We start from the raw sequence: 15,341 nt of genomic DNA on the forward strand, positions 1-15,341 counted from the left end.
CAAACAGGTGGATGAGGGTAAAGTGGTTGATGTGGTGTATATGGATTTCAGTAAGGCATTTGATAAGGTTTGCCATGATAGGCTATTGCAGAAAATACGGAGACATGGGATTAAAGGTGACGTAGTTGTTTGGATCAGTAATTGACTAGCTGAAAAGAGACAGAGTGTGGTGGTTGATGGGAGATGTTCATCCTGGAGATTAGTTACAAGTGGAGCACCATAAGGGTCTGTTTTGGGGCCACTACTTTTGTCATTTTTATAAATGAGCTAGATGAGTGCGAAGAAGGATGGATTAATAAATTTGTGGATGACACTAAGGTTGGTGGAGTTGCAGACATTGCCAAAGGATGTTGCAGGTTACAGAGGGACATAGATAAGCTGCAGAGCTGGACTGAGAGGTGGCAAATGGAGTTTAATGCAGAAAAGTGTGAGGTGATTCACTTTGGAAGGAGTAACAGGAATACAGAGAACTGGCCTTATGGTAAGATTCTTCACAGTGTGGATGAGCAGAAAGACCTTGATGTCCATGTACATAGATTCCTGAAAGTTGCAACCTAGGTGGACAGGGTTGTTAAGAAGGCATACGGTGTGTTGGCTTTTATTGGTAGAGGGATTGAGTTTCAAAGCCATGAGGTCATGTTGCAGCTGTACAAAACTCTGGTGCGACCACACTTGGAATATTGTGTACAGTCCTGGGTCATTTCATTATAGGAAGGATGTGGAAGCATTGGAAAGGGTCCAGAGGAGACTTACCAGGATGTTGCCTGGTATGGAAGGAAGGTCTTATGAGGAAAGACTGAGGGACTTGAGGCTAATTTCGTTAGAGCGAAGAAGACTAAGAGGTGACCTAATAGAGACATTTAAGATAATCAGAGGGTTAGATAGCGTGGGCGGTGAGAGCCTTTTTCCTCAGATGGCAATGGCTAGCATGAGGGGACATAGCTTTAAATTGAGGGTTGACAGACATAAAACAGATATCAGAAGCAGGTTCTTAGAGTAGTAAGGGCATGGAATGACCTGCCTGCAACAGTTGTAGACTCGCCAACTTTAAGGACATTTAAATTGTCATTGGATAAACATTGATAGGTTAGATGAGTTTCAGATTGGTTTCACAAGTTGGTACAACATTGAGGGCCAATGGGCCTGTACTGCACTTTAATGTTCTATGTTCATACCTTCTAGAAAGTACACTGATCTATCCTTTATCCAAAGTGGATAACTAAACACTTATTTACACTGAACTCCTTCTACTACCATTTGTCCTTTCACCCAGCCTACCAATACCATTTTTTAATTTTATGCTATCATCTACACTGTATACAATGTTGCCTAACTTTGTGCCACCAGCAAATTTGGATAAATGAAAGAGTATCTTAAAGGGATATTGGAGCCTTCACACACCTCCCAAAGAAAGGAACGAAACTACTGGAAAGAAGAAAAGCTAAAGATGGGAAAAAAAGACACAGCTCTACAGTGCAAGCCAATGTGGTTAATAATGATTAAATAGGAATGAACGTACTTCATATCTGGACTTTCCTGGCGGCTTTTTATTTATTCCTGTTTTGGTAGCCATCAGAAATCTGACAATCTCCTGCAACCATATCATGCCACTCCCTCCACTAACCTTCCCAACCCTCCTGGTACCTTCCCCTGCGAAAGTAAAAAATGCAAAACTTGCCAACACACCTCCCTCACCTCCATCCAGGGCCCCAAATCGCCCTTCCAAACAAAGTAGGTTTACCTGCTTATCATCCAACCTAGTTTTCTGAATCCAGTGCTCCCGATGTGGTCTTTTCTACATCGATAAGATGAAATGTAAACTAAGGGCATATTTTGCCAGCATCTCAGTTGGGCACATAAGGGCCAGCCTGACCTCTCAGTCACCTTCAATTCTCCTTCCCACTCCTTCGCCGACAAGTTACCCTTTTGTCCTGAATGTATTTGTAAAAACCTTTTGGATTCTCCTTAACTCTATTTGCCTAAGCTATCTCATGTCCCCTTTTTGCCGTCCTGATTTCCTGCTTTAGTATACTCCTACTGCCTTTATACTCTTCTAAGGATTCACATGATCTATCCTGTCTATACCTGACATATGCTTCCTTCTTTTTCTTAACCAAACCTTCAATTTCTTTAGTCATCCAGCATTCCCTATACCTACCAGCCTTTCCTTTCACCCTGACAGGAATATACTTTCTCTGGATTCTCGTTATCTCATTTCTGAAGCTTCCCATTTTCCAGCCTCCCCTTTACCTGCAAACATCTGAACCCAATCAGCTTTTGAAAGTTCTTGCCTAATACCGTCAAAACTGGCCTTTCTCCAATTTAGAACTTCAACTTTTAGATCTGGTCATCCTTTTCCATCACTATTTTAAAACTAATAGAATTATGGTCGCTGGCCCCAAAGTGCTCTTCCACTGACACCTTCGTCCCCTGCCCTGCCTTAGTTACCATGAGTAGGTCAAGGTTTGCACCTTCTCTAGTAGGTACATCCACATGCTGAATCAGAACATTTTCTCATACATACTTAACAAATTCCTCTCCATCTAAACCCTTAACACTGGCAATCCCAGTCTGTTTGGAAAGTTAAAATCCCCTACCATTACCACTCTATTATTCTTACAGATAGCTCTTGCTGAGATATTTTTATCATCAATAGTCACAGATGAGGTGCCAGAAGACTGGAGGTTGGCTAATGTAGTACCACTGAAGGGGGTATGGACAAGCCAGGGAACTATAGACCAGTGAGCCTGACGTCGATGGTGGGCAAGTTGTTGAAGGGAATCCTGAGGGACAGGATGTACATGTATTTGGAAAGGCAAGGACTAATTAGGGATAGTCAACATGACTTTGTGTGTGGGAAATCATGTCTCTCAAATTTGATTGAGTTTTTTAAAGAAGTAATAAAGACGAGGGCAGAGCGAAGAGGGCAGAGCGATATATGTGATCTACGTGGACTTTAGTCAGGCATTCAACAAGGTTTGCCATGGGAGACTGTCAGCAAGGTTAGATCTCATGGAATACAGGGAGAACTAGCCATTTGGATACAAAAGTGGCCCAAAGGTAGAAGACAGAGGTGGTGGTGGAGGGTTGTTTTTCAGTTTGGAGGCATGTTACCAGTGGAGTGCCACAAGGATCGGTACTAGGTCCTCTACTTTTTGTCATTTATATAAATGATTCAGATGTGAGCATAAGGGGTAGAGTTAGTAAGTTTGCAGATGACACCAAAATTGGGCGTGTAGTGGAAAGCAAAGAGGATTACCTCAGATTACAATAGGATTTTGATCAGAAGGGCCAATGGACTGAGAACTGGCAGATGGAGTTTAATTCAAATAAATGCGAGGTGCTGCATTTTGCGAAAGCAAATCTTAGCAGGACTTTTACACTTAATGATAAGGTCCTGGGAGTGTTGCTGAACAAAGAGACCTTGGAGTGCAGGTTCATAGCTTCTTGAAAGTTGAGTCGCAGGTAGACAGGATAGTGAAGAAGGCATTTGGTATGCGTTCCTTTATCGGTCAGTGTATTGAGTACAGGATTTGGGAGGTCATGTTGCATCTATACCGGACATTGGTTAGGCCATTTTTGGAATATTGCATGCAATTCTGGTCTCCTTCCTATTGGAAAGATGTTGTGAAACTTGAAAGGGTCAGAAAAGATTTACAAACATGTTGCCAGGGTTGGAGGATTTGAGCTATAGGAAGAGGCTGAACAGGCTGAGGCTGTTTTCCCTGGAGCATCAGAGGCTGAGGAGTGATCTTATAGAGTTCTACAAAATTATGAGGGGCATGGATAGGATAAATAGACAAAGTCTTTTCCCTGGTGTCGGGGAGTCCAGAACTAGAGGGCATAGGTTTAGGGTGAGCGGGGAATATAAAAGGGACCGAAGAGGCAACATTTTCATGCAGAGGGTGGTACGTGTGTGGAATGAGCTGCCAGAGGAAGTGGTGGAGGCTTGTACAATTGCAACATTTAAGAGGCATTTGGATGGGTGTATGAATAGGAAGGGTTTGGAGGGATATGGGCTGGGTGCTGGCAGGTGGGACTCGATTGGGTTGGATGTCTGGTCGGCATGAACGGGTTGGACTGAATGGTTTGTTTCCATGCTGTACATCTCTATGACTCCATGTCCATCCTCTGCTTCCTCCATTGTCACAGTGAATCAGACCTCAACTTTGAGGAACAGCACCTTGTCTTCCGGTTGGGCAGCCGACAGCCCACAGGACTCAACATTGAGTTCTCCAATTTCAAATAGACACCCTTCCCATTCCCCGATCCCCTTTCCAGCTCCTCCCCTCCCTCCTATTCCTCTTGCCGACCCTTCCTTCCAGCTACCAACCAGATTCATTCCTCCTGTCAACTAACCGGATCGTACCTACCACCTGTGTTCACCTATGACTACCTCACCATTCTGCCCCCAACCCAAAATCCATCGCCCCCCAACTTTCTTTATCTTTAACCTTCCCTACTCCCACCTCCATTTCTGAACAATGGTTATGCCCGAAATGTCAACTTCTCCACCTTCTGATGCTTCCTGGTTTGCTGTGTTCTTCCAGCCTCCTGCTTATCTAATATGCCCTACTGTTGAGCATCTGGACCCCATTTCAACAGGACAACGAACTGTGCATCTTCTTTATTTATCAGATTGAAGGATTGTAAATGGACTCAGCATGAATGTCTGTTAGAAAACTTAATTTAATATCAAATCAAGAGCAGGAAATAAAATAATATGGGGAAAAATAAGATTGGATTAATAGAGAGGAGTCCAAGAAAACTATTTAACAAAATTTGAATTTTTGGAAATTATAAAAATGACTAATATTTGAAGAAGTGGCTCACCATACTGTTTAAATTTAGTTTTAATTTCCAGAGAAGTTCTTTAACAGATTAAAATGATGCTTACTTTAGAAAAGACAAACTTTAAAACTTTTACTGATGAATTTAATGTCTGTGTATGTTAATGCTGTTCCACATTGTCGAATTTTTGTTTTCTTGAACTGTTTGGCTTCTGGAGGAGATCACCATTTCACAAATCAACCTTTTGCTTTCAGCTTTTAACTGCAAATGTGTGAAACCTGGAAGTTGTTGCCAGATTAAAACTTCTATATCCAAAAGCAAAATCTAATCCATTACCTACAAATATTTCATCAAAGCATTTGAATGTGTAAACTACTTGAGAGAGAGCTTTTCCCAGGGATAGATACAAAAGGAACTGATTTGCAAGGGTATGGAGATATATCAGTGATAAAAGATATGAGGAAAGGTTGGGAATAATATGTAAGAGATCAAAGTCAAGTATCTGAACTCGATTCCAGAAAAAAATGTTCTCGCTTTCGCACAGCATTGATACTTCATTTCAATGTGTAAGCACGGATATACACGCTAGTTAAATGACATTTTATTCTTGGCTTTTTTTAGGACTCATGAATCGTGACTATGAAAGGATTGTAAATAGTGTCGCCAACAAAATCACCCATTATAATGGAACAGGGACATCAATGAGTATAGCTGCAAATCGAATTTCTTTCACTTTCAATCTAACGGGACCATCATTAGCTATTGATACAGCATGCTCTTCATCTCTTGTTGCTCTACACTATGCTTTTCACAGCATCAAGCAAGGTACATGAAATTATTTTCCTTTTTTAAAAATAATATTAAATAACATCGAAAATAGCAGCATGAATATGCTATTTGTCCTTTCAAATCTACTCCGCCATTCAGGAAGTTCATGGTTGACTGGTAATGAACTAATTCCATTTTCCTGTCCAGTCCATTTCCATCAAACTCCATAATACATGTTTCTCTTGTTAACAAAAATCGTCCAAGCCAGTCTTGAATCTATTCAATGAGCTTCCACTGCTCTCTGAGGTGAAGAATTTCTAAGATTAATGATCCACATAAAATAAATTTCTCTTCATGCTTATCTTAAAAGGCTGACTGTGTTTATTTGGAATATATATATGCTATTATTAGATGATAATACATTCAAAAAAAGCACGCACTTGACTTCTTTGTCCAATATGCACTGCTGTGCTGGGTACTATTGGCGTGCTAGCATTTGCTTATTCATTATAATTTCAAATTGCTTGCAGTCACTTTTTTGACATAAACCTATCATACCAAGATTTAATGTATTATTGATTGACAGTTGGCTAACCTGGATGGATATTGCTAGTTTCATATGATAGTGTCAAAAGTGATTGTAAGCTGTTTCTTAACTGATTTTGGTCACATTTATTGGTGACTTTAGCGGATTGGATCAGATTTCTGAATTTTCCTCTTGGAAGACAAGATATGCCTAACATACTGCTGCAGAGGAATTAAATGTTCTCTGAAACATATAGAGTGATTCAATCATTATTGGACAGACCAACATAGGTTTTAGAGTTCAACGCTGCTATGGTGGAATGGTATGGGTAAGGAAGAAGCAAATTGTGGAAATAATGATGTGCAAGATTGTACAAAATGGAGATGTGGTTGGATGTCTGTTATTAGTATTCTGCAATTGTAATTATATTCACTTTTGCTTGCTAAATTAAAATGCTGAATGCTTTAATTAGTGAGTTAAGGGTGACACAGTGGCTCAGTAGCTCGCAATGCTGCCTCACAACACCAGGGACCTGATTCTACTCCTAGGTGACTGCCTGTGTGGAGTTTGCAGATCCTCTCCATGTCTGCATGGGTGCCCTCTGAGTGCACTGGTTCCTCCCACAATGCACAGATATGCAGAATAAGTGGATTGGCTATGGTGGGTATAGGCAGAAGTGGTTACTGCAGATGCTGGAAATCCGAGTCTAGATTAGAGTGGTGCTGGAAAAGCACAGAGGGTCAGACAGCATCTGAGGAGCAGGAAAATTGACGTTTCCAGCAAAAGCCCTTCATCAGGAATGGTGGGAATAGATCTAGGTGGGATGCTCTTTGGAGGATCACAGTGTGGAAATAATGGGCCAAATGGCGTACTTCCATACTGTAGGGTCTATGATTCTATGAGGTACTACTTTAGAGTTTTGTTCTTTTGCCTCCAAGAAGTTGTAAACATTTAGAACTCTGACTGAAAGAACAAAATTTAAGACAATAATTTAAAGATAGAAACATTTTATTCAAATAAAAATAATAAATACAAACAACCAATAGCCTCAAGATCTCAGTGGTGCTAATGTAAGCTAGTATGGAATTGCTGATCATAGAATTCCTACAGTGTGGAACCAGGCCAGTCAGCCAATTGTATTCCACCCAGACCATCCCTTACCTCTTCCCTGTAACCCTATGTTTCCCATTGCTAATCCACCTAGCCTGCATATCTTTGGACGATGGGAGGAAATTAGAGTGCTTGGAGGAAATCCACCCAGGGAGAAAGTGTAAACTCCACAAAGACAGTCACCCAAGGGTGGAATAGAGCCCGGGTCCATGGCACTGTGATGCAGTAGTGCTCATCATCGAACCACCGTGCCACTCCAATCTGTAGCTGTTATGTTTTATGCCTCGGAGATACGCAAAGATAATACATTCCAGTTTCTACATGTACACTAAAAGTTTTATTTGCTGCTTTAATTGTCTCCACTCATCTTACAGTTGGGTGGCTACAGTGTTATGTCTTGTTAACAGTAACCACACCCAGGTTTAATTAATCAAACATGATAGGAAGATAGGATCAAGAGTATGGTGCTGGGAAAAGCACAGCAGGCGAGGCAGCATCCGAGGAGCAGGAGAATCAAAGTTTTGGGCATTAGCCTTTCATCAGAAAGATAAGAAGATAGAACAGACACACAGTTGGGTTAATTGAACAATAAAAGTGCATGTGTTAGGGTATAGATATGTGCACTTGTGTATGGAATACAATTTTTCTTGGTTCATTCAATTTTCTTCAGGGAAATTGGCCAGCGCAGTAGATACAGGAAATATTATAGACACAGCAGAAAGTAAGAATATTAAACCAACTTGATATATGACAGATGCTATTAGCTACTCATGGATTGTATTGTCAATATTTTATTGCCATCTTTTATTTATATTATCATCCCCAAAAGCTTTTTGTCATTTTTATATAAATGATTTGGATGTGAACATAGGAGGTATGGTTAGTGAGTTTGCAAGTGACATTAAAATTGGAGGTGTAGCAAACAATGAAGAAGGTTACCTTAGAGTACAGCAGGATCTTGATCAGATGGGCCAATAGGCAAGCAGTGGCAGATGGAGTTTAATTTAGATAAATGTGAGGTGCTGCACTTTGGACACGCAAATCAGGGCAGGACTTATGCACTTAATGGTGAGGTCTTGGGGGGTGTTCTGAACAAAGAGACCTTGGAGTACAGGTTCATGGTTCGTTGAAAGTTGGTAATGAAGAAAGTGTCTGGTATGCTTTCATTTATTGGTCAGTGTATTGAGTATAGGAGGTGGAAGGTCATGTTGTAGCTGTACAGGACATTGGTTTGGCCAGTATTAGAGTATTTCATGCAGTCTAGTCCCCTACTATGTAGCAATGTTGTGAAACTAGAAAGGATTCAGAAAAGATTTACAAGGATGTTGCCAGGGTTGGAGGGTTTGAGCTATAGGGAGAGGGTGAATAGGCTGGGTCTGCTTTCCCTGGAGCATTGGAGGCTGAGGGGTGAAATTAGAGGTTCATAAAGCACGAGGAGCACGGATAGGGTAAATAGGCAAGGTCTTTTCCATAGGATGAGGGAGTCCAAAACCAGGAGGCATAGGTTTAAGGTGAGAGGGGAAAAATATAAAAAGGGACCTGAGGGAAAGTGTTTCCACACAGAGGTAGCATACGTACAGAATGAGCTACCAGAGGAAATGGCGGAGGCTGGTATGATTACAACATTTAAAAGCATCTGGATAGATATATGAATAGGAAGGGTTTTAGGAATACAGGCCAAATGCTGGCAAATGGGATTAGACTTATACTGGATACCTGTCGGCATAGACATGTTAGACCAAAGCATCTGCTTCCCTGCTGTATATCTCTATGACTCCATTGAAACACCCGTTTTCATCTTTCAGGTGATTGTGAGATGGCTATTTGTGGGGGAGTAAGCTGTATCATTGAGCCAAGAGTCAATGTAGCACTAAGCAAAGCAAAAATGATATCACCAGATGGAATCAGCAAACCATTCTCCAGTAATGCCAATGGATATGGAAGAGGAGAAGGCTGTGGAATTCTTCTGCTGAAGAAACTTAAAAAGGTGAGGCATGATTATTACACATCTTTCCCTACTGTTTTCTCCAAAATATTGACTTACAAATGGGTCCTGACTCCAATATTTGTAGTAAAATTACCATATTTGTTAATCCTGTTGACAGGCACAGGAGGATCGTGATCATATTTGGGGAGTAATAGTTTGTAGTGCGGTCAATCAGGATGGTAGGACAATCACACCAATCACCAGACCCTCACAAATGCAGCAGGAAGAACTGTTGAGAAGTATTTACCCAAAAAATGTTGACCCATCACAGATTCAGTACATGGAGGCTCATGGAACTGGAACACCAGCTGGTGACCCTACAGAAGCAGCCAGTATATCAAATATTATTGGAAAATCCAGACATTCAAACTCCCCTCCACTCATCATGGGTTCTGTCAAAGGAAACATCGGTCACACAGAGTCTGCTGCAGGGGCAGCAGGTTTAATTAAAGTGCTCCTCATGATGCATCATGGAAAAATTGTATCATCACTGCACTATTCCGAGGAGAATTCAAGCATCAATGCAAAAGCTTTAAATCTACATATTCCAACTCATGTGGAAAAATGGGAAGAGGGTTGGATGAAAGAGAGGATGGCAGGGATCAACTCATTTGGATTTGGGGGAACAAATGCTCATGTAGTGGTAAGGCAGTTCAAACAGAGTTCTGTTCAAAACAGTGTACAAAAACCATTAGAAATATTTGTGCTTTCTGCTGCCTCCCAGAATTCAGTTAGAATGATGTTAGAAGATGCAAGTCACCAAATAAAGGAAAATGACGACATTGTGCTCCAGAACCTGGCATATACATCTGCTTGCAGAAGAAGCCATAAAAATAACAAATACAGAAAGGTATTTGTGGCATATTCTCTCAGGCATCTACAACAGCAACTTAAATCAGCCACAGGTACGGAAGTGGCTCAGATAAAGACAGGGGTGAAGCTAATATTTGTATTTTGTGGCAATGGTGTTTTATATCAAGGTATGTGCAAACAGCTACTGCAAACAGAAGCAGTATTCAGGGCACAAATTGAGGAGATAGAACAAATATTCAAACAATATTCAGAAGTCAAATTGCTAGATTTAATTCAAAATGACTGTGGTGACTTCACAAACCCTGGCATAGCACAACCAGTGCTATTTGCCATTCAGATGGCAATTGTCTCTCTTTTGAAGTTTTGGGGAGTGCAGCCTGATGTTGTCATTGGCCATTCAGTTGGGGAAGTTGCTGCAGTATGTTGTGCAGGGATGCTTTCATTACAAGATGCTGTAAAAGTGGTTTACCACCGAAGTGTATTCCAGTCAACAGTGACAGGAGGTAGGATGTTGGTGATTAGCAACCTATCTGTGTCAATAGTGTCAGACAGACTTGATTCCTATTCAGGGGATCTGTGCATTGCTGCATTCAATAGTCCCTCATCATGTACAGTATCAGGTGATGCCAAAGCAATAGACAGGTTGTACGCTGAATTATCCAGTTCATTTGGTAACAAAAATGTATTGCTTCATATTTTAGATGTTCCTGCAGCATATCATAGTCACTTGATGGATCCAATTTTAAGGCAGGTGGAAGAGACCATAGGCAACTTAGAAACACAAAAAACAGAGACAAAAGTAGTTTCCACAGTTACTGGTCAGTTGGTTACACAGGATGACTATGTCACAGGCAAATATTGGGCCAGAAATATTCGCAATCCTGTTGCTTTTGAACAAGCCATAAGAACTGCTGTTGTAGGCATGAAGAGTGCTGTGTTTGTAGAAATAGGTCCAAGAAGGGCTTTACAAAGATATATCAAAGAAATTGTAGGGAATGAGGTTTTGGTTTTGTCTGCTGTACAGCCAGAGAAAGATTATGCAACACTGCTTTCTGTTTTATCAACACTCTTTGAGCTAGGATTCAATCCTAACTGGCAAAATATGTATGTAGAACGTGAGACTGCTCCAACATTGTATCCTTGCTATAAATTTGATCGTACTAAACTTCAGGTCAATTTAGAAGACTTTAGACAAAGTCATGAAAATGTAATATCTACCTCTCATCCTTTTCTCTGTGGTTCAAACAGAGATCGTAAAGAATTCAACTACATCCTAACAGAAGCCACAATGCCATACATATTGGAGCACAAAAACAACAATGTTCCTATACTACCTGGTTCAATTTATGTGGAACTTGGCTTAGCATCTACCCTGGCAAATATTAAGCCAAAGATACCTCTCAGTTTGTGTCAAACCCAAATCACTTTTTTAAATCCCTGTATTGTGCACCCAAACTCAACTGAGCTCAAAGTGCAGCTCAGCAATGAAGGCACAGTGACCAAGTTTACTGTTTCGGCATCTACTGCCACTTATGCAGAGGGAGAGGTTCATTATGCAAATGAATGCATAGTTGAAGAAAATGTTATTTCTGTTCAACATATTTTGCAAAGAGCCAAAGAAAGGCTCAAGGCAGAAGACATCTACGAAAGCCTCTCCTCTTTAGGTTTCCAGTATGGCTCAGTTTATAGATACCTTGGGGATGTGTTCATTGGAGATGAACTAAAGGAAGCTATTACATGTATTAAAGTCCCTGATGAGATTGTGTTGCAGATGCATGAATATCACATTCATCCAGTCATTTTAGATTATTATATGCAAATGACAGCTATTGTAGCAATGAAAATGTCAGACTGTAGAGCAGGATTCCCAACATCCATAAGGAGTTTGACAGTATGTCGACCAATGCAGCCGGAAATGATGATGTATATGAGAACATGTAAAAGTACCACAGAATTCTTTGAAGTCTCTGGGGGGTTTACAGATACAAAGGGAGTCCTCATTGCAGAACTAAAAAATGTCAGAATTACATTTCTGAGCCATCACAATTCCACAGAATTGAACAATCTTTTCTACCAGAATGACTGGGAGCAAATTGTTAACCTCCCCAAAGGTATAGCTTCAGCCCCCAAATCATTGGTATTTGCAGATAACTATGGAATTGCTAAACGCCTTCTGAAGTACTTACACACTCAGTCCTCATATATTCCTTATAAGGAACCTAAGACAATGATGGACATAGAACTTACACAGGTTCTAAGACAGTACAATGTGGGTAATTTAAACAACTTTGATGAAGTATTATTTTTTTGGGGAATGCAAAATATAACTGATCAGAGCAGTGAAGCAGTGGTGGAGCATGTCAGTAGCTGCTGTGAGATTTATCGTCAAATCCTTCAACTACTTCAGAGAGAAAAATCCACAAAGTCCATCAGAACAATCACATACAGGACCTCAGAAAAAACAGTGGATCGAATCACTCCAGGCTTTGCCTTGTGGGGTATGATCAGATCATGTGCTGCAGAACTTCATGAGATAACTTTTCACCTGATTGATATCAGCTCTGCTCTTGATGCAGATATAGTAGCATTAGCAAATGCTGTTACCCTGCCTGCTAATTACCCTGAAGTAATGATTAAACTAGGAAGGATGTATACATCTCACATCAGACGAGTCCCCATTAAAACTTCTGACAATGTACAGAACATGGTTCCTTACTCTAGCTTTGGAAATGTTGTTTTCCAGACGATGGATCCATACAAAGTTGTAAATTTTCATGCAAAGCCACAACAAAGCAAAATGAATAAGCCTACAAAACAAACTGTATGTGTTGAAATTGATAACATTTGCATCCATTCATCAGACTATTTTCCAGTCAGTGTCTCAGATATGAACATTGGACGGACAATGTACTGGAACAAATCTGTCACAGAAGGACATAATCTACTTGCTCTTGACTTCAGTGGTACAATCACTGCAGTCAGCAATGATGTAACGACCTGCAAAGTAGGTGATCATGTTGTTGCATGTTATCCAGTTGCTGCATTTTCAACAGTCACCCTTTCTGCTTCTGTTTGTTACAAAAGCAGTAAAATTCCTGTACTGAAACAGACACCGTGTGTTTCATACTTTATACTTGCATGGGAAATACTCCATAACACTTTACGTCGAAATAAGCATCACAAATTGGTAATTATTTCCAGTGAACCTGAATCGTGTTTGAGTCAAGTGTTGTCTGTGGCAGCCAGTGCATTTGGTTGGAGAGTTCAAATTGAATACAATGACATTTCACATACTTCAACTCATGCTGATGCACTGCTTTTTCTGCCTCCTATTAAGACATCCTTAGTTGCAAAGTATGTCAACAGCTCTTCGGCTCAGCATGTTGTTGTCCTCTTTGACAACAATCATGTGCTTGGCACTTCTCAGAGCATTCCTGGTTGTGAAAGACACAATGTTTATATTCACATTTTGAAGGTAGCTAACATATTTCAGAAAGGATATCTTGTAAAATCTGCACATGATGTTTACAAGTGGATGAGATCAATGCATTTAAAAATGAAACATCTTGATTTACCAAAAATTAATTTTCAACAAATTGTCTTGAATGTGAATGAATACAGGGAAGAGTCATACTTCACCTGCAAAGCTGTTTCAGTTGTAGATCTGAAGAATGTGCATGCGTCAAATAGCCTGATATCAGAGATACCAGTGTATCTTAATCAAAATCAACTTTTTAGAAATGATGCAGCCTATATAATCACAGGGGGACTTTCAGGGCTTGGCTTTCTGACAGTAAATTTCATTGCAAAACACGGTGGTGGATATGTCATTATTTTGTCAAGACGGACTCCATCTAATGAGATGCAGGAAGAATTTAGAAATATCCAGAATAAGTTTGGGACTAATGTAGTTAGCATAGCCTGTGATGTTTCAGTTCTTTCAAATGTTGAAAAAGCAATCAATGCCTTTCGTCACTCCTTTCCAAAGGTTGCAATTAAAGGGGTTTTTCACAGCGCTGTGGTATTGCACGATGGCCTGCTTCAAATTCTGAACAAATCATTATTTGAAAAAGTTCTGAATCCCAAAGTTGCAGGAATCCTGAATCTTCACCACACAACACGATCCCTCCAGCTGGATTACTTTGTGTGTTACTCATCAATTGCATCATTTAGTGGAAGTTCTGCCCAATCAAGCTATTCTGCAGCAAACTCATTTCTTGACTTCTTTATCCACTATAGAAGAAACCAAGGGCTTGTGGGGCAAACTTTAAACTGGGGTGCACTAAACCTTGGACTGTTACACAATAAGTTTAGAACCCAAAAATTTCTGGAGTCAAAAGGAATAATGATGATGGAACCTTCAGAAGTTTCTGAATGCCTTAAGCAGTGCTTGGTGCTAAATAATCCACAACAAGCTATATGCAAATTTAATTTCTTGATTTTATATAGGTTTGATGAAAATCCATCCTTCAAAGCACGATTCTTTTCAATTGTAATGGATGAAATTAGTAATTTAGAAGTCAATAAAGAGCAAGTTGTATCTAGTAATTCAGCAATGACACCGGAACAGTATGTTATTTCATTGTTGTCTGAAGTCAGCAATGCTGATCCTGCAGATTTTACAAAAGAATCAAATCTCTCCAGCTTTGGCCTTGATTCCATGCTGAGTATGACAGTGCAGAATCGCATTTATGAGGAAAAACACATCAACTTGCCACTGGTAACATTTCTTGATCCAAAGACTACAATACATACTGTGGTATCGTTACTTGAAGAGAAAAGTACTGTTCAGCCACAGATTGGAAACATAACTGTGGGACAATTCGAGAGCAAATCTCTGAGTGATACAGATGATCAATACACCCAATTGTAAAATAGTTACACTTAGCTACCCTAATGAAGGAGAATTTAACATTTTCATGTGTGGAAAAAGCTTTTCCAGCAATTCCACTCAGAATGGTTACTCAGAGTTGGATAGGAATTGCTGGAAAAACTCAGTAGGTCTGGCAGCATCTGCGGAGTGAAAGCAGAGTTGATGTTTCAAGTCCAGAAGGGTCACTGGATTCGTAATGCTAACTCTGCCTCTCTCCACATGCTGTCAGGCCTGCTGAGTTATTCCAGCAATTTCTGAATTTGATTCTGACTTCCAACATCCGCAGTTCTTTGTTATTTTTAGTTGCTCAGAGTTCAATAGTTACACAGATTACAGTTTCTGAGTGCTATCTAACTCAACTAATAATTAGAAGTTTATTTCATTGTTTAACATGCATATAACATGACATAGACATTCTCAGAAATTTTCCATCTTGGTTTTTGTGCAAATCTCAAAATTTAAGAATCAGAGAA

At 40.1% G+C, this 15,341-nt stretch overlaps 1 protein-coding gene across 1 annotated transcript in view; it reads left to right on the forward strand.

Moving 5' to 3' along the window:
• The window catches only part of LOC132816224 (phthioceranic/hydroxyphthioceranic acid synthase-like), a 28,785-nt gene extending 13,917 nt beyond the window's left edge, over positions 1–14,868 (forward strand). The window contains exons 4-6 of the mRNA XM_060825718.1: positions 5,413–5,616; positions 9,001–9,182; positions 9,301–14,868. Of these exons, the coding sequence (XP_060681701.1) occupies positions 5,413–5,616; positions 9,001–9,182; positions 9,301–14,868 (5,954 nt within the window). The remainder of the gene's footprint in view (positions 1–5,412; positions 5,617–9,000; positions 9,183–9,300) is intronic.
• The last annotated feature ends 473 nt before the right edge of the window (positions 14,869–15,341 follow it).

Source organism: Hemiscyllium ocellatum, chromosome 5 (assembly GCF_020745735.1).
Source record: "Hemiscyllium ocellatum isolate sHemOce1 chromosome 5, sHemOce1.pat.X.cur, whole genome shotgun sequence".
NCBI lineage: Eukaryota > Metazoa > Chordata > Chondrichthyes > Orectolobiformes > Hemiscylliidae > Hemiscyllium > Hemiscyllium ocellatum.